The following is a 26,972-nucleotide window of genomic DNA, read 5'->3' on the forward strand; positions in this document are numbered from 1 at the left end:
ATTGAGTCACAGAGCCATATACATTGATGACTTAGTGGGGTTCAACCAGGATTGGGAAGAGCATCTACACCATCGCTTAGAAGCCAATGGACCTAGAGAAAAACAAATGTGCTAAGGCCCAAATTTTGTACCTGGGACACATAGTGGGACATGGTCAAATAGCACCACGAGATGCAGAAATTAGGGCCATTTGGGACTTCCTGGAACCCACCACCAGAAAAGAGATTTGAAGGTTTTTGGGCACGAACAGATTGCACTGTAAGTTTGTGTCAAACTTTAGCAGTGTAGTAGCACCACTCACAGAGCTCTTAAAGGAGAACAAACACTTTAACTGGATGGGGTACTGCTAAACAATGTTCAACAATTTCAAAACCGTGACCACAGCAAACCCAGTGTTAGCAGCACCCAATTACGACAGTTTAAACTGACAGTGGATGCCAGCGTCGTTGATGTAGGATCAGCGTTATTGCGAGAAGACCAACTTGGCCTTGGAAACCGGTGGAATAATTCAAGTAAATTAAGTCAGCACCAGCAGAAGTATTCGACCATTGAGAAAGAGATGTTAGGCACAGTGCTGGCGATACAACATTAAAGTTGATGTTGCCGGCAACCCAGCAGAGACAATCATATATACGCACCATAACTCTTTCAAACCTTTGGAGAGATTTTGAGATTGGAACACCGAGTTATTCCAATCAAGTTTGCTATTGAAAAATGAAATGAAATGAAAATTGCTTATTGTCACAAGTAGGCTTCAAGTGAAGTTACTGTGAAAAGTCCCTAATCACCACATTCCGGCGCCTGTTCGGGGAGGCTGGTACGGGAATTGAACCGTGCTGCTGGCCTGACTTGGTCTGTTTTCAAAGCCAGTGATTTAGCCCTGTGCTAAACCAGCCCCTGTTGTGACTATTTAACTTAAAAACATAATTATGGATGCTTTATCCCGAGTATAAAAGAGACTTTTGGGGAACCATGGATATAACGTCTCTGGGGTATCTTCTCGGTTAATGCATGCTCTTGAATTCTGTAATGTTTAATAAGATAGAAAAGGGTTGAGAAATAAAGGTCTTTCAAATTAAGACATTTCATTTTGAAAGAGGGGGGATCGTCATAGATTTGCAAAGTATTAGCAGCAACACAATTTTTTAAAAAAATTTAGAGTGCCCAATTCATTTTTTCCAAAAAAGGGGCAATCCACCTACCCTGCACATCTTTGGGTTGTGGGGCCGAAACCCACGGGAGAATGTGCAAACTCCACACAGACAGTGACCCAGAGCTGGGATTGAACCTGGGACCTCAGCGCCGTGAGACAGCAATGCTAACCACTGCACCACCATGCTGCTCTAACCGTAACACAAATTTAACAAGACATCGTAGGATAGCATCTGCACAGCAACAGGTAGAAATCTGCCTAGTGACAGCACCAACAAACATCCAAAGGGCCTGATGAGATGAGTTACAGGATTAGCAGGAATCTGGATAGAATCAGGTGTGAATTGCATATTGGTAGGAACAGCTTAACTGGACGATTGCAAGATCAGTGAGGTATGTATATACATGCCAATTTCTAGAGTCAAGGAATGCAAGATAGGCAGACAGCCAAATACCCAGAAAGCAGAATCAAAGGGCAAACAATGAGAAAATTGCCTGTACCCTCAGAAGCAGGGCAGCCAGGTTACATCTAACAACCCCACGTCTTAGAGCCAAAGCAGTACAGAAACCTTTGTAAAGGCAGTATAAATATCTTCGCTACGGCCGTACAAGGCTTTCCCAGACTAGAGTGTTCTCCTTGTGTTTTGTGATAACTATAAGCTGGTTTTAACTTATAAATCTATTTAATTTGGATGTTGTTTCGGGGAAAAGGGAGAGTCTTAAGGTGTTCCTGGATCGTAAATATACTTTGGAACAAGGAGTACATTCTGCATAAACTGTGTGTATGCTTAATGGCTTATATAGAAACCCTACAGTGCAGAAGGCATCCATTGGGGCCATTGAGTCTGCACTGACCCTCTGAAAGAGAACTCTACCTAACCCCAATTCCCCGCCCTATCCCCGTAACCCCGTACATTGATCGTGGTCAATCCACCAACTTGCACATCCTTGGGCGCTAAGGGACAATTTAGCATAGCCAATCCACCGAACCTGCAAACCTTTGGACTGTGGGTGGAAACCAGAGCACCCGGAGGAAACCCACGCAGAACCCTATGTTATTCTCTAAGTCTGAATAAAGATTGTAGACTTCCAGTTAACACAAATACTTTATTCAGTAGGTTTGTTCTGTTTTCAGAGCTGAACTAGATATAATACAGTCAAGAGGTAAGACCAGTGAAGCTAAGGTAAGCTGCCTATGCTGAGCTGTCTCACCCTATCCCCATAACCCAGTAACCCCACCTAATCCCCATAACCCAGTAACCCCACCCAACACTAAGGGCAATTTTTGGACACTATGGGCAATTTAGCACGGCCAATCCACCTAACCTGCACATCTTTGGACCGTGTACTGAAACAAGGGAGAAGTCTGACACTGGCTAGTTAAGGGAAGATGCAAACTTAATTATGGCAGACATTCCCCCGTAGAGTTCCAGAGTTCCCACCTGCTCTGCAGTCAGCAGGGGAGACCACTATCATCGATTCAGCCTGTCAAACAGGGACTGACTCCCGTTTGAGCTGGATGGTGGGGTTCAAGGGGAGTGTCCTGGCCTGGTGTCAGGTGCCAAAAGAAACAGCGTATTCTGAACAAAACCCAGTCCCATGCCGCTGTGGTTTGACTTTATATCGCCTCCACTTTCCCCTGCACTACCACACAGTCACTGCATCCATTAGTCAGAGGACTGACTGTTCAACACCCAGAGTGACCCCCCAGCTCCAGTTTTGTTCCACTCTCTTTAAGCAGGAAGTCCAGATGCAGACACACTCTCAAGGGGCAGAAGTGGGTGCCCTGTAACCTCACCGAAGTACATATTCTTCACAGGGGAGTGTCTGCAATTCTTCAAGTGCGCACTTACATTTTCAAATTAGGTGTCCTGGTAGTAGCGGTCAAGTCCTTTGCGGCCTCTTTAGAAGATTTGTGGGGAGGGGGGGGGGGGGGAAGAGAGAGGAGGAATGCAAGCAGCCAACCTGGTACAGTGGGTGCATCTGAGACTTACCTCCGTATCAAGGCGAGCAGCCTAATTCTAAAACTGATGGTAGGCATGGAGCCTTTATAGAACATCAAACAGAACAAAAAGATTACAAAGCACCAACATTATCAGCACCAATTGAAAGCAAAGCATCGTGGAGAAGAGCAGCATTGAGTAATTCGATTAATTAATGAAGATGATAATTCTCTTCAAAACTGTCTTTTAACATTTCAATGTCAGTATGAATTTAGGAATATTATTCTTTGGTAGTAATTAGTTCATCTTGTAGACACACATCTCACTGAACACCGGCCAAGATTTCCAGGTCCAAATGCTGTCTGGAATTTTAATGTGGATGTGTGCTACACAGAGTGGTTCTTAAATCGTTTCAAGCATTTTAAAATTTCCTTTCCGGAAAATCAATTCCATGTTTAACAGCAAATGCCAGAGCCTGTATTAAGCAAAAAGAAAGAGAAGCCGAACTGAAAAATGATCTCGATCTTGAAAAAATGATCCTTTGAGCTAAAGATGACCATGCCCATCATTTGGGGTGCTTGGGCGGGTCCGGTGGGTACATAGGTGACAACTAAGGTGGATCTGTACCCAGAAGGCTCTGCTGCGAATGGGACAGGATACGACTGGAGGTTGCCTTTTAGACATTGGCGAAGGATTTCCTCCTCTTGCATTTTCTTCTCTTTCTGATATGCACCTACTTTCGAAGGAGGCCTTCGAACACCGTTTAAGTAGCAGATCACCTAGGATTGCTGCAAGGTGCAGCGATTCTCCTAGGCGAGCTGCTCCGAGTGCTGGCCCATCGGAACCGAGGATTGGTGATGAACCAGCAGACTGAAACCCGTGGACAGATTTCAGTGCATGATAGAATCTTCTCCAGTCTTTGTGGTGTGCATATGACTGCTTTCTGATTCAGCCAAGTGTCCTGAATCTCTCTGTGCTTGCACTTGTGGTAGTGGGGACAGGCCAAAACCAGGAACTGCCAAAAAAAGGGTCAGGTCGGAATCAATATTGGCTGTCTGCCGGACCACTCAAGTTGCTAAACGGAACTTTATGATTACCCTACAGTATTTTGATAACACAAAAGGACAAAAAAATTGCTATGAATATGTAACTAACTTGAAGAGATCAACTTTGCAACAGGAAGATTGATAAAGACCATCAGATGCCACAACTGGCTAATAGCTACTCAGATATATGAGTGGTTCAGAGCATAATGGATCTTCATAGAAATCACAGTGCAGAAGGAGGCCATTCGGCCCATCGAGTCTGCACCGGGTCTTGGAAAGAGCACCCTACCAAGGTCCATGCCTCCATCCTATCCCCATAACACAGTAGCCCCACCCAACACTAAGGGAAATTTTGGACACTAAGGGCAATTTAGCATGGCCAATCCACCTACCCTGCACATCTTTGGACTGTGGAAGGAAACCGGAGCACCCGGAGGAAACCAACGCAGACACGGGGAGAATGTGCAGACTCCACACAGACAGTGACCCAAGCCGGGAATCGAACCTGGGACCCTGGAGCTGTGAAGCAATTGTGCTATCCACAATGCTACCGTGCTGCCCAATCTTGAAGTCTTCATTAAATCACCCTACAAACACACGACTATCTTGTTTAATTCTATTAATGAGTTTAAGTCTTCATGAGACAATGGAACACAGGCCAGGTGTGTGTGTTTCTCATGTCACAGACAACAAGTGGAGCAGCTTCAAGGCTTCAAGATTGTTTATCAACATCATGGGGATAATTGGGGACCTAAAGGCTTTGTCTTTTGTGGCAAAGGTGAACTCATCCAGGTTTAGCTGTTCCCACTGAATAGAAGTATCTGTGATTATCTACACTCCGCTTCCACACCAGTTGTAGCACTGATAATTTGCCTCTTCTCTTAAACCTACCATGCCTGGATATAATAGCTCTTGATATTTAATTGATTAAATAAATTGAATGTATGGAAAATTGCAACTCATAAAAGGGGAAGTTACCTAAAGTTTATGGGGACAATGAACATTTGTTTTCATTTTTGATGAAGGGTCAGGGGGATTAGTCTGTATGGGTTTTTGAACTTTAAAACCTTCTTGTTGTTTGAAAAGCGATAAATTAAACATATTCTCAATTTATGGTGTCACTATTTGAATCTGAGATATTTTATAAAAGTAATATTTGATTTTGCGTGAGTAAACGCTAACTCTGGTAATGCACACGTGAACATGTAAAATCTGTTGTTTTAATTCTACGTACTGAAAAGTGAATCGGTTAGAAATGAATGACTTTCTATCAAAGGATAAGGGCCGTTGTGTGTTCATGAGTGAGGTGATCTGTAGGTGGGGAGACAAGTTTAAATCTGAGGAGTGTCAACAGATGGCATCACTTAATTATCTGGGGTTATGGAATCAAAGTCAAAACCTTAGAAGAACAAAATACAGAATTTGTGCAGATCACGTTGTTCATGAACAAAGAAAGAATGGCAAGAGCAATGATCAGATAATGGAGGAGTTTCCTCTACAATTTAAGATGGCATAAAATGTGTTTCAATTACTTTTTACCTGTACTGAGTTATTTAAACCTCAACGGTACATAGCTTGTGTAAGCGAGCGGAGACAAAGTTTGAGCTTTGACTTTTGAGAATTTAGGTTTACAATGATAGCTGTAACAAAACGATGAAATAAACAAACAAAACATGTTAAAGCCGAGGATCATATGGAATGCTTGATTTCTGAAAGAAAAGAATAAATATTGTATCAGAATACTAATTTGGGAATAAGGTCCGAATACAGAGGCAGAAAGGGACTTAGTAAGAGGCGCAGTGGTTAGCACAGCTGCCTCGCAGCACCTGGGGCCCAGGTTCAATTCAAGACTTGGGTGGCTGTGTGGAGTTTGTACGTTCTCAGTGGAGGGATAAATATTGGCCAGGATACCTGGAGAACTCCCTTGTTCTTCTTCGCATTGTGGCATGCGATCTTTTACGTCCATGGTCATTAACTCCATGGGCGGGATTCTTCCAACGGGAGTCTAAGTGCCGACACCGGAGTAAAAAGCGGAGTGTTTTACTCCGGCATCGGCACCCGTTCCTAGACCCCTATTCTCCCCCCTCCGTGGGGCTAGCAGGTGCGTCGCGCGATTTACGGGGGCGGGGCCTCGGCGCAGCATCTGAGACCCGGCGCCGCGTAAAAGACGCCTTGGATCTCGTGCATGCGCAGTTGGGCCGGCGCCAAGTACCGCATGCGCGGCGGCCGTCCTCCCCCAGGCCGACCCGCACAAACATGGCGCATGGATCCAGGCTGGCCGGCGGAAGAAAGGAGGCCCGCCGGCCGATCGGTTGGTCCCGATCGCGTAACAGCCCACTCCGGAGGCCCCCCCAGGAACGGAGCCCCCCCCCTCCCCCCCACCACAGGCCGCCCCCCAAGCCTTCGCGACGAGTACCCGCCGGCAGCGACCAGGTGTGGACGGCGCCGGTGGGACTAGGCCGTTTACGCGCGGCTGCCTGGCCCATCCGGGCGGCAGAATCGGCGCTCGCCGTTTGCGGTGATTCTCCGACGGCCCGGCGCAATTCGAGCGCCGCTGGTTTCGGGGCAGGTGGGAGAATCGCGTACAGGGTTCGGGGCGGCGTGGCGTGATTCGCGTGGCGCCCCGGCGATTCTCCCACCCGGCCGGGGGGGGGGGGGGGGGGGCGGTGGGGGGGGAATACCGCCCCATATCTCTGCTCTGCTCCAGAATAGACCCACTGTCTGTTCAGAAAAAGACTGTATATATATACATTCGAACGAGGAGCTGGGATAGGCCACTCAGCCCCTCAAGCCTGCTCCACCATTTAATACGATCGTGGTTGACCTGATTGGAACCCAACTACACATTCCCACCTACTCTTGGAAACCTTTCATCCCCTTGCGCATCAAGATTCTTTCTGCCCTAAAAATGTGCAAAGGCTCACCTACCACAGCCTTTTGAGGCAGGGAGTCCCAAAGACTCACTGCTCTCAGAAAAAACTCAACAACCTCTTTATTTTTAAATAGTGACCCCCTAGTTCTAGATCCTCCAACAGAATCCCTACAGTGCAGGAGGTCGTCATTCTGCCCACCAAGTTTGCACCAAACCCCTAAAAGAGCACACTACCTCGGCCCACTCCCCCATCCCATCCCCGTACACCCGCACACGGATCATGGCTAATCCACCTAACCTTATCATCTCGGGACATCAAGGGGCAATCATGGCCAATCGCTCTATCCACCAATCCGATAAGTGTGAGGTGATGCACTTGGGCAGGACAAACAGGGCAAGGGAATACATAATGAACAGAAGGACCCTGGGAAGCAGTGAGGATCAGAGGGACCCTGGTGTGCATGTACACCGGTCCCTTAAGTTGGCAGGGCAGATAAAGTGTTTAAGAAGACATACGGTGCGAAATTCTCCGGAAACGGCGCGATGTCCGCCGACTGGCGCCCAAAACGGCGCAAATCAGACGGGTATCGCGCCGCCCCAAAGGTGCGGAATGCTCCGGACGAATTTCCGACCCGCCGGTCGGTGCCGGACGAATTTCCTACCCGCCAGCTGGCGTGGAAATGACATCTCCGGGCGACGCATGCGCGGGAGCGTCAGCGGCCGCTGACGGCATTCCCGCGCATGCGCAGTGGAGGGAGTCTCTTCTGCCTCCGCCATGGTGGAGACCGTGGCGAAGGCGGAAGGGAAAGAATGCCCCCACGGCACAGGCCCACCCGCGGATCAGTGGGCCCCGATCGTGGGCCAGGCCACCGTGGGGGCACCCCCCCAGGGCCAGATCGCCCCACACACCCCCCCCAGGACCCCGGAGCCTGCCCGCGCCGCCTTGTCCCGCCGGTAAGGTAGGTGGTTTAATTTACGCCGGCGGGACAGGCATTTTAGCGGCGGGACTTCGGCCCATCCAGGCCGGAGAATCGCATGGGGAGGGGGGCCCGCCAACCGGCGCGACGCGATTCCCGCCCCCGCCGAATATCCGGTGCCGGAGACTTCGGCAACTGGCGGGGGCGGGATTCACGCCAGCCCCCGGCGATTCTCCGACCCGGCGGGGGGTCGGAGAATCTCGCCCTTCGTATTCTTGCCTTTATTAGACAAGGCATACAGTTTAAGAGCAGGGTAATTATACTCGAATGGTATAAAATGTTGGTTAGACTACTGTGTGCAGTTCTGAAATCCACATTATAGGAGAGATGTGATAGTACTGAGGGACATAGATAGAGTAGACAGGAACAAACTTTTCCCCTTGGTGGAGGGATCAATGACCAGGGATCATAATTTAAGGAGAGGGGCAGGAAGCTCAGTGGGGATGTGAGGAAAATGTTTTCACCCAGAGGTTTGGAGGAGTCTGGAACTCACTGCCTGAATGTGGGGTGGAGGCAGAGACCCAAGAAGTATTGAGATGGGCGGCACGGTAGTGCAGTGGTTGGCACTTCTGCCTTATGATGCCAAGGTCCCGGGTTCGATCCCAGCCACGGGTCACTGTCCGTGTGGAGTTTGCACATTCTCCCCGTGTCTGCGTGGGTCTCACCCCCACAACCCAAAAGGATGTGCAGGGTAGGTGGATTGGCCATGCTAAATTGCCCCATAATTTAAAAAAATGTTTTTTAAAGAAGTATTTAAATGTGCACTTGGCTTGGAAAAGTGCTGGAAAATGGGATTAGATTAGTTAGGTAGTTGTTTTTGACCAGGGCAGCCATAATGGGCCAATTGGCCTGCACATCTTTGGACTGTGGGAGCAAACCGGAGCGCTCAGAGGAAACGCGCAGACATGGGGAGAATGTACAAACTCCAGACAGACACAAGAGGAAACGTTCTCTCCACATGCCCCTGTCAAGACCCCTCAGAACTCTAAAAGTTTCAATTAAGTTGCCTCTTACTCTTCCAATCTCCAAAGTTACAGCCCAGCTTGTCCAGCCTTTCCTTAGAGGACAACCCTCCCATTCCTGATGTTAGCCTCGTCTAGTAAACCTTCTCTGAACTGCTTCCAAAGCATTTACATCCTTCATTAAATAAGATCAATGCTGTAAACAGTTCTCCAGATGTGGTCTCAACAATGCCTTGTGTAACTGAAGCATAACCGTTACTTTTGCATTAAATTCCCCTCGCAACATTCTATTATCTTTCCTAATTACTTGTTGTACCTGGATACTAGCCTTTTGTGATTCATGCATTAGGAAACCCAGATTCCGATGCATCTTAGGGGTGAACCCTGTGGCACACCACTCATTACATCTTACCAACCAGAAAATGACCAATCGACACGTACTTTGTTTCATGTTAGCCAGCCAATCGTCTATCCATTACAGGTTACTCCCTACACCACAAGCTTTTATTTTCTGCAATAACTTTTGATGCAGCAACTGATCGAATGCCTGCTGGAAATCTAAGAGCAGCACATCCACCGGTTCCTCTTTATTCACAGTGTATGTCACGACTTCAAAGAACTCCAATGAATTGGATTTCCCCCTCACAAACCACGTTGACTCTGCCCGATTACCTTGAATTGTCCTAAGTGCCCTGGCATAACATCTTTAAGAATAGCGTCTAACATTTTCCCTCTGACAGATGTTAAGCTAACTGGCCTGTAGTTTGCTACACATTGCAAGGCAGCCCTGACATTAAAAAAATGACATCTGATTTGTCATTACATGAATGGTATATTCATTCATGTCATTCCTCACCTCCAGCCTCAAATCATGCATTCCCCATCACAAGCTAGTCTAGTCTTTGCCGGTTGTCAATATTATGGCGTTCAGAGCTCACTGGGACTTCACTTTCTCTTATTTCTCCTCACCTCCGGACCTACCGGCTCATCCTGCTCCCTACATCCTCAGTTGAGAATGCACGCCATTGTCTCGGACAATAAATCTGTATTTTTTTTCAGGCCTTCGAAACCGAGACTCCTTACCTCCCTCAGTGTTTCCTTTTTCCCCTGATCCTTTTGGAGACTTAAGTTGGCATCATCGTCTCGATTCGCCTCACCTTCTCCCTTGCACTGTTTCCAGCTGGCTGGATAGTGGAGAGTGCATCTCGATCCTGTATATTTTTATGTCCCTGTTCTTTTTATGTCCCTGCTGTCCGCACCAGCGGGGGGGGGGATTTTGTCAAGTGCAAAAAATAACGCTTCATAAAAGTGTTCCTTCATGCGCAGGCATGCTGCCTGAAAAGGATTGATGTAAAGCCAGGATTTGCTGGGCGAGTCATGTATTTGTTTTTTTATTAATGATGAATCACCCTGATTGAATCCACCGTTGAAGCTGGCACTCGCACAATAAATACTGCACATGTGGTATTGCAGGACCTGTAATTGTCTTCAATTCCCTCGCAGAATATGTGCAGAGAACTCTAATGGAGGCTCCGTGGGCCTGTTGCAGTAACTTGGAGCTGCTCCCACTAAGAATAGAAAAACTAGATTGCTGGAAAATGAAAACGATTACCACTTTTGCCAATTCCAATAAGACACTGTAGCAGCCTTTAGGTGGCTGCTTAAACAGTCAGTCCTAGTCTGAACGGTGAGAATTTATGGTGGCAGCAGCAAAAGAATTAAAGATTGCCCAAGTTTGTCTGCTTAGCATCTCTGTGTCGGAAGTCTGCCTGGCAGTAAGCCTGGGTGGTTTATTGTTGGAGATTAAAGCAGGTCCAAATTGTTTTACTGGGGAGAAGGTGCAGGTTGTGCACACTTACAGACAATAGCAGCAGCCTGTGTGCTAACTGTGGGTACACTGGGAGTCTCCAAAGTCCCAGAAAGGTGTCGGGAATATCAGATTGTAAACAGTTGTGCTTTGAAGCATCAATTGTTTCCAAGGAAAGAAATAAAGTGTTGAAGATCAACGATAGAAAGTTGGTATTTCTACCTGAATTCAAGGCGCATGTGATTCACATTACCATGGAGATGCACTTTGAGAAGGCACGGGTCTAATTTATCCCTGAAAACTCACATTTTGCCAAGGTCCAGGAGAGAGAGAGGGAGAAGCTGGTGACCAAATGTCTCATTGGTTCACTGTGCAGGAATAAGGGTGGGAGCTCACACTCGAATTGGAAAGACCAAATTAGTGAGGAGCTAAAATGAGGTTGGAATATTTGCCTAGATTGAGCTAATTGGTGAAGTCTCCAGGCAAACCATGAAAGAGAAGTTTCCAGGCTGGGGGAGAAAAGGTACAGGCGTAAACCATCAGGAGCAAAGCATCATTTTAAACAGGTTCCGGAAGAGTTAAATGTCTACATAAAAGCACAAGTGTAATCTGTACGTGATAGTACATTCTTCCAGTTGTATTAAAAGTTCTGTTCTGTACTTTAAAGGACAAGTTACCTACAAAAATAGTGTTTAATCAAAGTTTTGATCTGTTTGTTACAGTAAATGTCTTAAAGTGTGAAATCTCAGTGTGTCACTATTCAGCTATTAACTGGAAGCTCAAATTTCTTTAAAACGTTGTCAGTCTCTAAAGGGATCGTAACCTCATTACAGCTTTAACATGACTGTCCTTAGCATTAAGACTGCATTTGAACATATATGGCATCAATAAGTCCCAGAAAAATTGAAGTCAATGGGAATCAGAAGGAAAACGCTCTGGTTTGAATAACGTCCTGGGGGGTTACCATTGACAAGGCACTGAACTGGACAAGTCTTATAAATATTATGGGTAGGATTCTCTGTCCCACCAACCCTGTTTTCCGTCACGCTCCCGCCGGCAGCGGGATTCTCTGTTCCCACAACCGCCCAATGGGGTTTCCCATTGTGGCCACCCCACGGCGTCGGGAAACCCGCAGTATGACTACAAGAGAAGGTCAGAGGCTGGGAACTCTGCAGCGAGTAACCCACCTCCTGATTCTCCAAAGCCTGTCCCCATCCACAAGGCACAAGTGAGGAGTGTGATGGAATACTCCCCACTTGCCAGATGGGTCCGACTCCAACGAAGCTCAAGATGTTCGACACCGACTTGATCAGCACACCATGGCTACCTCTGAGATACTTGGATTCCCCATCCATGTCAAATCTTTCTTCACCCTGTACCTATGATTAGATTTTTAGAAAACCAAACATGCCTCACCTCAATTGAATCATAGAATGACATAGCAGAGAAAAGGGAAAATCCTGCCCGTTATAGCTCAGTCTGTTTGTCTGAAGGAGCCCATTTGTCCCACTGTTCTTCCCCATAGCCCTGCAGTTCATATAATCATCCAATTCCAGCATGAAGAAGCTTTTTAATTAGATAAAGATATCGTCCGGGATTCTCCCTTCCGGGGACTAAGTCCCCACGCCAGCGAAAACTGGCGCCAGCAACTCTGGCGTCAACGGGCCCCCAAGGTGAGGAAGTCTCAGCTGTCTAGGGGGCTAGGTGGACGGCAGAGGGGTTGGCGCCGCTCCAGCCGGCGCCGAAGGGACTGCGTGAGTTCGCGCATGCGCGGAACCGCCGACGCGATTACGTGCATGCGCAGACCGGCTGTCGTATTTTGGCGCAGGCTCAGGGGGTTCTCTTCTCCACACCAGCCATGGTGGAGCCCTAAAGGGGGCAGCACGGAAGGAAGAAGTTCCCCATGGAACAGGTCCGCCCGCAGATCGATGGGCCCCGATCACGTGCCAGCGCCCCCCCCCCCCCCCCCCCCCCCGAGGACCGCCCACGCCGACTTACCTGCCCGGTCCCGCCGTGTGGGACCATGCGTAACCTACGCCGGCGGGACTGGCCAAAAAAGGACGGCCGCTCAGCCCATCGGGGCCCAGTGAATTGCTGGGAGGGCCGCTGCCAACGGCCCCCGACCGGCGTGGCGCGAATCCCGCCCCCGCCCGAAAAACGGCGCCGGAGAATACGGCAGCCGACGTCGGGGCGGCGGGGGGGGGATTCGCGCCGCCTCCCCAGGGATTCTCCGACCCGGCGGGAGGTCGGAGAATCCCGCCCATCATTTCTGTAATATGTTATTCTCTCTCCTTAACCAGTTGGTCTATTTCTCTCCGTGATATTTGTATTCCATTTTGGGGCATCTGGCCACACAGCTGCTCTTGGAATGCTTTTTTAAAATATCAGATATGACTTCCTGAATAAATGTATTTTGGTTGTTTATGTCCAAACATGAAGGATAATTTGATGAGATTGGAATCCATGGTAAAGAACGACAGATTGCACAGCACAGAAACGGGCCATCCAACCAAACTGCTCCATGCTCGGGTTTGCGCTCCATTTCAGCCTCTTCCCACTCGATCTCCCTCGGCTCATTTGCACTTCCTTCCATTCCAGTCTCCCTCTGAATGCGTCGATGCTTTTTGTCTCACTCCCTGCGGTAGAGATTTCCAAATTCTACCCACCCTCTGGGCAAAGAGGTTTCTCCTGAATTCTTGCACAGGATGTAAACAGGTCGGCGAGGTCATCATTTTTCGTCCATCCCTGGATGCCCTGCAGCTGAGTGGCTGGCTCGGCAATTTTCAGAGGGCATATTTTCGACCACATTACCGTGAGTCTGGACTCATTTGTCGGCCAGACCGGGTAAGGGTGGCAGATTTCCAAAGGGCGTTCGCGAAACAGGTATTGTTTTTTTTTAAAAAAACAGCAATCGACGATAGTTGTCACGGTCACCATTACGGAGACTAGCTTTACGTTCCAGATTCATTAACTGAATTTAAATTCCACCAGCTTCTACTTTGGAATTTGAACCCAATGAACTCCAGAGCGTCAGCCTAGCCTCTGGATTGTCGCTTCGCCACCATCTCCCAGTGGAGGGCAATTGAGGAGTCTGTAATGCCCCACGAAGTGGGGGAGAGACAGAAAGGGAGGAAGAGAAAGAGGGAGAATAGAGAATGGGGGAGGAGAGAGGGCGACAGATAGGGAGAGGGGGAGAGGTAGCGGGAGGGAAAGCAGAAAGAAAAAAAGAACACAGTGAGGGGGAAGGGGGGAAGAAATGAAAGAGGGGAAGAACAGGAAAGAGATGAGGGGGGGGGAAAGAGGAAGAGAGATGGAGGAAAAGACTGGGAGAAAAAGAGAGAGTGCGTCCAAGAAGATTTACAACACCTGAGAAAGTGTTGTTTGCTTTCTAAAAGGCAAGGTTAAGAATAAATTGCAAATAATCTTTCAAGCAGCTCTGTAGAAAGGGAGACAATCTGCTCAGAATAAAAATTGGAAGATTAAAAATTCTAAGAGCTGAATCTGCCAATAGTGAAACTTTTAAAAACATGTCAGCTATCCAGTAATACCTCCATCTGAACCAGGGAGGATACAGCAAGTCACAATACTCGCAGACAATGTACATGTGAGGTTAGGTGAACCAGGATGAGGAGACAGGCAGCTATCTCTAGGGGAAAGCTGAGCACCCTGAAGGAAAGCAATGCTACGACAGAGAGACTCGCAAAAAGGAAAAGCTCATTTAATTCATGTTCAAACACCCCTCGAAAGGCTGCCAGTGCTGAGTCAGTTGAAATGTTCAGGACTGAGATCAGTAGGTCCCAAAGAATGTGAAGCAAAAGGCGAGTGAATGGAGTTGAGGTGCAGATAAGGCATGATCAAACCAAATAGCAGAACAGGCTCATTCTCCTCTTTTCCTGTTCCAATGACACAATGAACTACAAACTGTAATTGTACACTAGCTTTGTTAACCTGCACAATAATCTTGGATCCTGTTATTAAGCAAAGTTTAACTAAAGGGGAGAGATTGTGATGCACATGAATTCCGCCCTATGCTTATCCAATCTCAAATAAGTAATAATAAGAGTACTTACTGTAATTCTCAAGATATATTTTCTCAATAATGATGGCACTGGCTATGTTATCATCAACATTGTTTAATAGTGTTACTTAATATATTGTTTCCCCTTGGAGACAAATAACAATAATAATAATCTTTATTATTGTCACAAGTAGGCTTATATTAACACTGCAATGAAGTTACTGTGAAAATCCCCACTCCGGCACCTGTTCAGATACACTGAGGGAGAATTCAGAATGTCCAATTCACCTAACAAGCACGTCTTTCGGGACTTGTGGGAGGAAACCGGAGCACCCGGAGGAAACCCACACAGCATGGGGAGGATGTGCAGACTTCGCACAGACAGTGACCCAAGCCGAGAAGCGAACCTGGGACCCTGGCACTGTGAGGAATTTCCCAGCAACCGAGGTAAAGAATTGCAGGACAAGATTTCACATTCTACCATTTTTACTGCAACGAACAGACTAAAATCAGCATCAACCATACTTTACTCAACAGGCAACCAGCACATCAAACCAAAGAAGAGGTACTTCCTATTCAGGGGTTATGCTGCTTTATATTTGAAAAGGTGATTTTTAAAAATCTTTCGACAGACTGGAAATTTTGAAATTTGAACTGAGACATAGCAAACTGCTTAAAATGCAGGGTCACATTCCAAGGTGAAGGTGAGAAACCAAAATATCACCCTCGTAGGGGGGTTGTGTGTGAAGAGCGAGACATTTTCTATAATCCAGGCACTCTTTGAAAACTGCAAGTGCTAAGGAAGAGACATGAAAAAGGTAAGTACTGGATATTGAAACAATGGCTGCCACAGTCGGATACACCAAAACCTCTTGGAAATACACAATGGATGAAGTATCGTGTGCTAAGCCTGATACAATTCAAGGTTCTACACAGGGCGCATATGACTGGAGCACGGCTCAGTAAATTTTTCGGGGTAGAGGATAGGTGTGGGAGATGCTCGAGAAGCCCAGCGAACCACACCCACATGTTCTGGTCATGTCCGGCACTACAGGGGTTCTGGGTGGGGGTGGCGAAGGTGCTTTTGAAGGTGGTGGGGGTCCGGGTCGAACCAAGCTGGGGGTTAGCTATATTCGGGGTTGCAGAAGAGCCGGGAGTGCAGGAGGCGAAAGAGGCTGATGTTTTGGCCTTTGCGTCCCTAGTAGCCCGACGTAGGATATTGCTTATGTGGAAGGAAGCCAAACCCCCGGGCGTGGAGACCTGGATAAATGACATGGTAGGGTTCATAAAGCTAGAACAGATAAAGTTTGCATTAAGGGGTACGGCTCAAGGGTTCACCAGGCGGTGGCGACCGTTTGTTGACTACCTCACAGAACGATAGAGGGAATGGGAAGGCAACAGCAGCAACCCAGGGGGGAGGGGGGAGGAGGGGGGGGGGGGGGGGGAGGACCGGGGCGGGTTCTCAGGGATGTCTCTGTATATGTATAGATATTTGTATTAGGTAATGTATATTGGACTGTTGGATTGTATTTTTGGAGAGTAATTATTTTTGATAAGGCAGTTGCCATTTAGTTTTTTGTTTATATATTATTTATTTATTTGTTAAAAACTGGCCACTGTTATTTATATTGCTTTATTGTTGTTAAAAAGGAAAAACTTTGTATTGTTATGTTTGGCCAAAAAATTTGAATAAAATATATATATTTTTTTAATTCATTGAAGGGATGTGGGTGTCACTGATTACGCAAGCATTTATTGCCCAGCCCTACTTGCCCTTCCGTAGGTGGTGCTGAGTTGCCATCTTGAACCACTGCAGTTCCTGAGGTCTAGATACACCCACAGTGCTGTTAGGGAGGGAGTTCCAGGATTTTGCCCCAGAGACAGTGAAGGAAGGGTGATTTATTTCCAAGTCTGGTGGTGAGTGACTTGGAGGGGAACCTCCAGATGGTGGGGTTCCCTGCTCTTGTCCTTCCAGATGGTAGTGGTCATGCATTTGGAAGGTGCTGCCTAAGGAGCCTTGGTGAGTTCCTGCAGTGCATCTTGTAGATGCTACACAAGGCTGCCACTACTCGTCGGTGGTGGAGGGTTTGAATGTTTGTGGAAAGGGGAGCAATCAATTGGGCTGCTTTGTCCTGGATGGTGCCGAGCTTCTTGAGTGTTGTTGGAGCTGCACTCATCCAGGCAAGTGGAGAGTATTCCGTTACACTCCTGACTTGCAACTTGTTGATGGTGGACAGGCTTTCAGGAGGTGAGCTACTCGCCGTAGAATTCCGTGCCTTTGACCTGCCCTGGTAGCCACAGTATTAATGTGGCTAGTCCAGTTCAGTTTCTGATCAATGGTACCCCCCAGGTTGTTGATTGTGGAGGATTCAGCGATGGTAATGCTATTGACTGTCAAAGGGCGACGGTTCAATCCTCTCTTTTAGAAGATGGTCATTGCCCGTCACTTGTGTGGCGCGAATGTAACTTGCCATTTTTCATCCCAAGCCTGGATATTGTCCAGGTCTTGCTGCATTTGGACATGGACTGCTTCATTATCCACGGAGCTGAACATTGTGCAGTCATCCACAAACATCCCCACATTCGCAAACATCCCCACTTCTGACCTTATGATGAAAGGGAGTTCATTGATAAAGCAGCTGAAGATGGTTGGGCCAAGGACACCACCCTGATGAACTCCTGCAGTTATGTCCTGGAGTTGAGATGATTGACCTCCAACCATCAGAATCATCTTCCTTTGTGCCAGCAGAGGGTTTTCCCCCTGACTCCAGTTTAGCTAGGGCTCCTTGATGCCACACTCAGTCAAATGCGGCCTTGATGTCAAGGGCAGTCACTCTCACCTCACCTCTGGCATTCAGCTCTTTTGTCCATGTTTGAACCAAGGCTGTAATGAGGTCAGGAGCTGAGTGGCCCTGGCAGAACCCAAACTGAGCGTCCGTGAGCAGATTATTGCTGAGTAAGAGCCACTTGATAGCACTGTTGAAGACTCTTTCCATCACTTTGCTGATGATGGAGAGTAGACTGATAGGGCGGTAATTGGTGAAGATGGGTGTCCTGAGATGAGACCCCTTAAATACGGATAAGTAGGATAACATTAGAATATTTCTACATACAATAGTTTATTGAGGATTGAGACTAATCATAGAAAGTATACCCAGTAATCATTATTAACCATTAAACATGTATTCCTAGATCATAGCAGTAACAGGCATTTAAACCCTGGCTAATAATGATAATAATTTTCATTATTGTCACAAGTAGGCTTACATTAGCACTGCACTGAAGTTACTAATAAGTAGTGGCCGCAATGTATGATGGGATTTAAGCTAACTTGACCGAGTTCTCAAGATAGGTCGAATTAGACAGAAATAGTGTGGTCAGCAATAATATAGTCAGCTCAGTGAACAGTTCATCAGTGGCCCCTACATCCTCTCTCAGACATACCATGGCACAAAGGAGGAACCAACTTCAACATCCTGCACCCAGATGAACAATGAGGGGGGCAGGAACAAGTTGAGATAAGCGGCATGGGAGCAGGGGAGGGCAAAGGTCAGCGGATACAAAAGCAACAGATGGCCAGGGAGCAGGATAGAGCTAAATCATGAGCTGATCACACAGTCATCATTTATGGAGTTCAACCGAGATAAATATGAAGTGATTCATTTTGGAAGATCGAATTTGAATGCTGAATAAGGGTAAAAGGCAGGATTCTTAGAAGTGTGGAGGAACAGAGGGATCTTGAGGTCCACGTTGCCACCCAGGTTGATAGGGTTGTTAAGAAGACATATGGTGTGTTGGCTTTCATTCACAGGGGGCTTGAGTTTAAGAGCCACGAGGTTTTGCTGCAGCTTTATAAAGCCCTGATTAGACCACACTTGGAATATTGTGTCCGGTTCTGGTCGCCTCATTATAGGAAGGATGTGGATGCTTTGGTGAGGGTGCAGAGGAGATTTACCAGGATGCTGCCTGGACTGGAAGGCATGTCTTATGAAGAAAGGTTGAGGGAGCTAGGGCTTTTCTCACTGGAGAGAAGAAGGAAGAGAGGTGACTTGATAGAGGCATACAAGGTGATGAGAGGCATGGATAGAGTGGATAGCCAGAGACTTTTCCCCAGGGTGGAAATGGCTGTCACGAGGGGACATAATTTTAAGGTGATTGGAGGAAGGTATAGGGGAGATGTCAAAGGTCGGTTCTTTACACAGAGAGTGGTGGGTGTGTGGAATGCACTGCCAGCAGAGGTGGTGAATCAGAGTCATTAGGGACATTTAAGCGACTCTTGGACAGGCACATGGACAGCAGTAAATTGAAGGGGTGTAGGTTAGGTTGATCTTAGATTAGGATAAGTGGTCGGCACAACATCGTGGACCAAAGGGCCTGCACTGTGCTGTACTGTTCTATGTTCCCTAAAGTAAACTTCATTGGTTAAGATAAAATTGACAGATACCAGGATTTGATAGAGTCCAACTGGGGTAGGCTATTGATTTTTGGAATATTGTATAACTATTGCACCTGAACCAGTGTAAAGTAGAGTGATTTTGGCATTTATCCAAACCATTCTCCCTCGTACATTGACCAAGCTTGGAAAATAAACCGTCTTAACCCCCACATAAAAGCCAGCTCAATACTCAGTCCTTGAAAACGCTCCTACAATTGGCAGGGTTGGATTTGTCCTGTTTCTGGTGTACAGGACACACCTGGGCAATTTTCCACATTGCCGGGTAGATGCCAGTGTTGTAGCTGTACTGGAACAGCTTGGCTAGGGGTGCAGCAATTTCTGGAGCACCTTCAGTACTATTGCCGGGATATTGTCAGGGCCCATAGCCTTTGCAGTATTCAGTGTCTTCAGCCGTCTCTTGATATCACATGAGGTGAATCATATTGGCTGAAGACTGACATCTGTTGGTTCCTCAACATACTGGTCCAGAAAAACATCCCATACGCCCTCCAGGAATTCCTCTTCTACTCATTGTTATTAATTTGATTTGCCAATCTATGTGCAGATTCAATGTCATTCATAATTATTGATGTTCCTTGATCACATACACCTCTAATGTCCTGTTTGAAAAATGAAATGAAAATCACTTATTGTCACAAGTAGGCTTCAAATGAAGTTACTGTGAAAAGCCCCTAGTCGCCACATTCCGGCACCTGTTCGGGGAGGCTGTTACGGGAATCGAACCGTGCTGCTGGCCTGCCTTGGTCTGCTTTCAAAGCCAGCGATTTAGCCTTGTGCTAAACAGCCCCTAATTTTATGCCCCTAAGTTTAACATCAACACTACATTTTGGGGGTTTATATACAGCCCCCACTAACGTTTTGTGTCTTTGGTGTTTCTCAATTCTACCGATACAGATTCCACACTGAGAGGAAGTTATGAGGAGAGACAATTCCAGGAATGAGGAAAAGGAAAGAGCTTAAATTGAAACAACTGGAGTTGAGAAGGATGGAATCCACTGTGGCGTTCCCATCACTGAATTCCCCACTATCAACATCCTGGGGGTTACCATTGACCAGAAACTGAACTGGACTAGCCATCTATGTATACTGTGGCTACCGGGGCAGGTCAAAGGCTAGGCATGCTGCGGCGAGTAACTCACCTCCTGACTCCCCAATGTGTGTCCACCATCTACAATACCCAAGTCAGGAGTCTCAATGGATTATTCTCACATCATCGAGTAAAAAGCAGCCCATTTGATTGGCACCCCATCCACAAACATTAACTCCCTCTACCGCCGCCGCCGCCGACAACAATGTTTACCATTTACAAGATGGCTGCAGGAGCTCATCAAGGTTCTTTAGACAGCACCTTCCATACCTACAACCACCACCATTTAGACCGGCATCAGGTACATGGGAACACCACCGCCAGGAAGTTCCCCTCAAAGCCACACACCATCGGACTTGTATTCGCCGTTCCTTCACTGTCGCTGGGTCAAATTCCTGGGACTCGCTCCCTAACTGCACTGTAGAGGTACCTACACCTCATGAGCTGCAGTTGTTCAAGAGGCAGCTCACCACGACCTTCCGAAGGGCAATTAGGGATGGGCAATAAATATTGGTCCAACCAGCAACACCCGCATCTGATAAAAGAATAAAAGACGGCAGCTCTGGCGAGGGAGCCACTTTTTGCTCAGACTTAGGGGCTGTTGTATTCATGTCGACACATTTAATCCCCAAGTTTGAAGAAGAAGAGATAGAAATCTTCTTTATGTCTTGCGAAAGATTAACGCAGCAGATAGAAGGGCCAGCCCAATGCCGGTCCATGTGGTTGCTGAGTACGCTAACAAGAAAAGCTCATGAGGTTTACTCCCTCTCTCCTGATGAAAGTGCATCAATCTCTGAGTCAGCAAAAAGGGTATTTTAAGTGAGCACCAATTAGTGCTGGAGGCGTGAGGTCAGAAATTGGCTACCCTGAAGAAAAGTTATATTGGACTTGGGAAGTGTCGACTCTGTTTCCCTCTCCACACATGCTGCCAGACCTGCTGAGTTTTTCCAGAACTTTTTGATTCATTTCAGATCTCCAGCATCCACGCTATTTCGCTTTTATGAAACATAACCATAATATTCTTTATGACATGTTTTAACTTTACCCGTGTCCACAAAATATGTAGCCTTGAAGGCGAACTTCCAAACTCCAGTTGGCTTTTCAGCAGGAGTCCTCCGCACTTTTCCACAACAGGGAGAGTCTTCCAGAGTCCATTGAAAGCCGTTCCACTCAGTCTTCTGCACATTCCTGAATTGATTCCCAGCAGCAAATTTCACTCCATGATTCCTTGCTCCTTAAATCTCCGCAAGCTCCTTCCCTTCCAACAAGGAGCCAGATCTCAGCAGCATCCTGCTTGGTGGCTAACGCGAAGAACAGCTTTCTACCCTCGGCTTTTCAATACACACTTTGTGGTTTTAGGATTAAATAAAGTCAACAATCACTCATAAGAGATTAGGTAAACACAGCATGGGTTCATTTATTAAAACTGGACCCTTGAGAACATTTATACACTCGGAAAATCTGTAGACATCAGCAACAGAGCTGTTCTGCTCACAAGCCAAAGTGAAGCTGAGGCGGGATCACATGGCATTCTTCCCATCTATTAATGGTATGCTGATAATAATAATCTTTTATTGTCACAAGTATGAAGTTACTGTGAAAAGCTCCTAGAAGCCACATTCCGGTGCCTGTTCGGGTAAGCTGGTACGGGAATTGAACCCGCGCTGCTTCCTTGTTCTGCATTACAAACCAGCTGTCTAGCCCACTGAGATATCCCATGAAGACATATTACAACAGTAGCAACATCTGTTTCTGTCTCTGTCACTATGTGCCGATTGTCCAGATAATGGGCGGGATTCTCTAACCCTGGGCCGGGCCCGAGAATCGCCGGGGGTGGGGGGGGGGGGGGGGTGTTGCGATTCACACGACGCTACCCCGACGCCGGTCCGCCCATTCTCCGGCCGCTCTATGCGGCCCCCCCCCCCAGCGATTCTCCACGCGGGATGGGCTGAATGGCCGCCGAGATAGGCCGAGTCCTGCTGGCGTCGTTCACATGTGGTCCTACCTGGCGGGACCTCGGCGTCCATCCTGCGGGGGGGGGGGGGGGGGGGGGGGGCCTGGTTGGGGGGGGGGGGGGGGAGGATCCAACACCGGGGGAGCCTCCACCGTGGTCTGGCCCGCGACCGTGGCCTGGCCCGCGATCGGGACCGACCGAATAGTCTGATACCCTTGGATATTTAACTCCCAGTCGTGACCATCCTTTAACCATGTTTCAGCAATGGCCACTAAATCATAAGTCATTCACGATGATTTGCGCCATCAACTCATTTACCTTATACCGAATACTACGGGCATTCAGGTAAAGTACACTTATGTTGGTCTTTTTACCTCTGTTCTGAATCTTAACACCTCGATCAGTAACCGCTCCTAAGTTATATTTCCTCTTACCTTTTCTCCTAATTTTCCTTGTCGTTGAACCCATATCTTCATGTAACAACCTGCCGCATCGCTTACCATTAATGTTTTTACTTCCCGTTTTATTCCTTTTAGTATTACTGGTCCTATTCACAGAGCTCCCCTCAGTCACTGTACCTTGTACTGTCGCCCTTTTTGATTTTTGACTATGGCTTCTCTGCCTTACACTTTCCCCCTTACTGCGTTTTGTTTCTGTCCCTGTTTTACTACCTTCCAACTTCCTGCATCGGTTCCCATCCCTCTGCCACATTAGTTTAAACTCTCCCCAACAGCTCTATCAAACACCCCCCCAGGACATCGGTTCCAGTCCTGCACAGGTGCAGACCGTCCGGTTTGTACTGGTCCCACATCCCCCAGAACTGGTTCCAATGTCCCAGGAATTTGAATCCCTCCCTCTTGCTCCATCTCCCGAGTAACGCATTCATCCTATCTATCCTGACATTTCTACTCTGACTAGCTCGTGGCACTGGTAGCAATCCTGAGATTACTACCTTTGAGGTCCTACTTTTTAGTTTAACTCCTAATTCCCTGAATTCAGCTTGTAGGACCTCGTCCCGTTTTTTACCTATATCGTTGGTGCCTATGTGCACCACGACAGCTGGCTGTTCACCCTCCCCCCCAGAATGTCCTGCAGCCGCTCCGAGACATCCTTGACCCTTGCACCAGGGAGGCAACATACCATCCTGGAGTCTCGATTGCGTCCGCAGAACCGCCTGAGTATTCCTCTTACGATTGAGTCCCCTATCACTATACCCCTGCCATTCTTCTTCCTGCCCAGCTGCGCAGCAGAGCCAGCCATAGTGCCATGAACCTGGCTGCTGCTGCCTTCCCCTGGTGAGCCATCTCCCTCAACAGTATCCAAAGCGGTATATCTGTTTTGCAGGGAGATGACCGCAGGGGACACCTGCACTGCCTTCCTACTCTTGCTCGGTCTTTTGGTCACCCGTTTTCTATCTCCCTCAGTACCTTTCACCTGCAGTGTGACCAACTCGCTAAACGTGCTATCCACGACGTCCTCAGCATCGCGGACGCTCCAAAGTGAGTCCATCCGCAGCTCCAGGGCCGTCAAGCGGTCTAACAGGAGCTGCAGCTGGACACACTTCTTGCACGTGAAGGAGCCAGGGACAGTGGACGTGTCCCTGAGCTCCCACATCGCACACGAGGAGCATGACACGGGTCTGAGATCTCCTGCCATGTCTTAAACCTTCGGTTAACTTCAACAACTACAATTCCCCCCAAAAACCGAAGAATAAATAAATAAATAATTAACACATTTTTTAAAAAGAGGAACGAGAATAAGGAGATTCCCCTTTCAGCCAATTGTCCAACTTTCAGATAAGGCTTCGTATGTCATCATAGCAGAAGAGATCATACTAACGACTCTTATACATCAGCTTTACCACGTTAATAACTGCAGCGTCAGACTCACCGCTCCTGTTTAATGATTGGGATGAATTCCTCGCAGTGTCCGATGTACTGCCTGTGAGCTAGCGTTCCATTCTGACAGCGGCCCAGCTCTGCACCCTGACTCGGAGCCACCCCACAAAAGCCTTGCAGGTGCTTCAGATCCCCGAAACCTCCCGTCTCGGCTGACGGTCTGATGCGGCCATTCAAACTCATTCGAGGGGCGGTTGTCTTCTTCTGTGCAATCTCCACCTCAATCTGGCTTTTGTTGTCCAGGAACATCTTCATTCCGATAGGATCTACATTCATTTTGTTAAAACATAAAAGAACATAATCAGTCTCAAATTGCCCCCAGCTCTTCGCAAGTGCTGTTCGCAGGATCGTTAAGTCATATAGAAATGAGGGGGACCTTCGTTTAGCTGCCCAGATTAAGGCAAGAAAGTTAGGATTTGTGTTCCGTTGTCGGACGTGTAGTGAAGCAGAACTCCCGAACATTCACAGACAAGGACGGAGACTCCATCCCAAATTGGGGAGGAGGTTGGGATGAGGTTGTGATGAATGTTGGACATTCAGATGTATTGCACTAAAGTTATTTGGTGCAGCAAGGGTTAAACGCCTGGGTTTTAGTGTGTATGAGTGCTGCAGTCACATTTTAAGATTCATCCTGGTTCGAAACACAGCAGCAGCGCAGGAAGAAACTGCACGCCCTCCTAGGGCGGCCAGGGCGAGTGGGCAGCACTGGCACCAACCCCTGTCCCGCACACCCGTAAATAAACCCCCGCCCACCCGGAGGGCAACCAGACCCCCACCTTGCACCAACACCCACACCGGCTGGCATGGCCGGGTGCCCTGACCACGAAGGCCACCAGCTTCCCACCCCCTGGGCTGCATGCGTCTGATTGCCTAACACGGTGCGTTTCCTGTCTCCCCCTCTCTCTCCCTCCCCCCCCCCCCCCCCCCCCACCGCTGGAGGAGACGGTGACCCACAACCGCCGGAAGAGAGAATCGACCGGAGGGGAACGCTGGACGGGCGGCCCCTCACCACAGCGGAACAGAGGGCACTGGACCTGGTTGATGGGCACAGAGAGAGGGCAATCACCAAGGCGGAGGTCAGCATCGGGCAAGTGAGACCCCGCTGAGTTGCAGTTACCCATGGCACATGTGTCGCCACCATCCCCACCGTCCCCCCCACACCACTCGCCACCCCAACCCGTGATCCAATCGTGCATCACGTCTCGTGTCTTGCAGGATCTCCGGGCAATGAGATGGGCCCCTCTGGTGTCGCGCGACCCCGACCAAAGGACAGCAGCGTGGAGGACACGGACAGCGATGGGAGCCCTCGACCTGCAGCCCAGGACACCCCGGAAGACCAGTCCAGAGACTGCCGCCTCCAACACCCTCCACCACCCCAGAGACACTTACCTGGGTTGGGCATGTGGGTGATGAGGCTCCTGAGACACTATCTGGTGAGCACCGCACGCGTTCTGTGGTACATCAGGTGGAATTGAAACCCCCGAGGGCGGGGGGGGGGGGGGGGGCGGTGATCGGAGAACGGCCCGACCCCAGGGACTAGCTGCCGTCCAGACGGATTTCGGACTTCTGGAAAGGGCGGTCACATCAATAGTGGAGGTACAGTCGAAGTGAAAGGGACTGCATGAGGGTGTGTCAGCAACCATCCAACACCTGCAGATGCAGTTGGAGGAGTCCAACTGCGTGTAGGAACAGGAGATGGTATAGCCCGTGCGTGCCACCCAGGCCAACATTGCACAGGTGGTGTCCCCGGTGGAGACCTCGGGGGTGAAGGTTTTGGCCGTGGGTCAAGATGTCCGAGGCCTGGAGCACTCTGAGTGGGCAGTGGCCAAGGCCCAGGACAGCCATATACCAGGGCCACTTGAAAATTGCAGAGGTGCTCAAGAGTGTGGCCCAGTCACAGTGGGCCATGGCTGAGGGAATCGGTGGCATTGCGCAGTCACTGGCTGACGTGGCGCAGACCCGGGAGGTGGTGACAGTCACGGCGTGATTTTGCTCAGTCCCAGAGGGAGGTGGCCCATGGCCACCAGCATCGAGATTCTGGTCGAGACGGGAGCGGGTCTCCAGGACTGGCAGCGCCAGCTGGCGGGGGTGCCTCAGGGGATGGCTCCGCTCGCACCCCCATGCCATGGAGTTGCCTGAGGGCCATCGGGCCCCCTGAGGGGGGAGGAGGTGATGGGGCCCGTATCGATGACTCGCCGGATGGGTGAGGGGGTTGCTAGAACACCACAGCGCCTCGGACTGCACCCCCCTGTCCCTGGCACATCTGATGGACGGGCAGAACAGGACGGCACCACGCCACCTGGGACACCCGAGCAGCAGCCGGCCCCATCCAGGCCCCGTCGCCCCAGGAGACGGCCACCAAAGGTCACAGGGCGGGAATCGCAGTAGACCACTCCTGATATACTACCTGGGGATCCACCTAGGCATAGCATTAGGGCCCGGAAGGCCAGAAAGATAGTCACCAATTAAGTTGACGCAGGTGCAGCACATAGGGTAGCGATAGGGGCTAGCGCACAAACATGTATATGTATGTTCACAATAAACACACGTTCACTACGTTACATCCAACTCCAGGACCTTACACTGCTGGGTGCAAGTCCAATGTTGCTCTCTCCACAGATGCTGCCAGACGTGCTGAGTATTCCCAGCATTTTTATAACACAACCACAGAGCTCGCTTACCCCACTGCATACACTATACACATAAAAAACACAGAACAGCTCCCTTTAAATGCACTTATTTCTGTAACATCTGATGCGACCATCAATTCACGTGAAATCAAGAGTAGAAGTAAACTGTG

General features: G+C 48.6%; 1 protein-coding gene across 2 annotated transcripts in view; it reads right to left on the reverse strand.

Annotated features, from left to right (window-relative positions):
• The window catches only part of oca2 (oculocutaneous albinism II), a 690,248-nt gene that overhangs the window by 637,289 nt on the left and 25,987 nt on the right, over positions 1–26,972 (reverse strand). For both annotated transcript variants that reach the window (XM_072477223.1, XM_072477224.1), the window contains exon 2: positions 24,165–24,438. In XM_072477223.1, the coding sequence (XP_072333324.1) occupies positions 24,165–24,427 (263 nt within the window). In that variant the 5' untranslated portion in view covers positions 24,428–24,438. The remainder of the gene's footprint in view (positions 1–24,164; positions 24,439–26,972) is intronic.

Source organism: Scyliorhinus torazame, chromosome 15, assembly GCF_047496885.1.
Source record: "Scyliorhinus torazame isolate Kashiwa2021f chromosome 15, sScyTor2.1, whole genome shotgun sequence".
Classification (NCBI taxonomy): domain Eukaryota; kingdom Metazoa; phylum Chordata; class Chondrichthyes; order Carcharhiniformes; family Scyliorhinidae; genus Scyliorhinus; species Scyliorhinus torazame.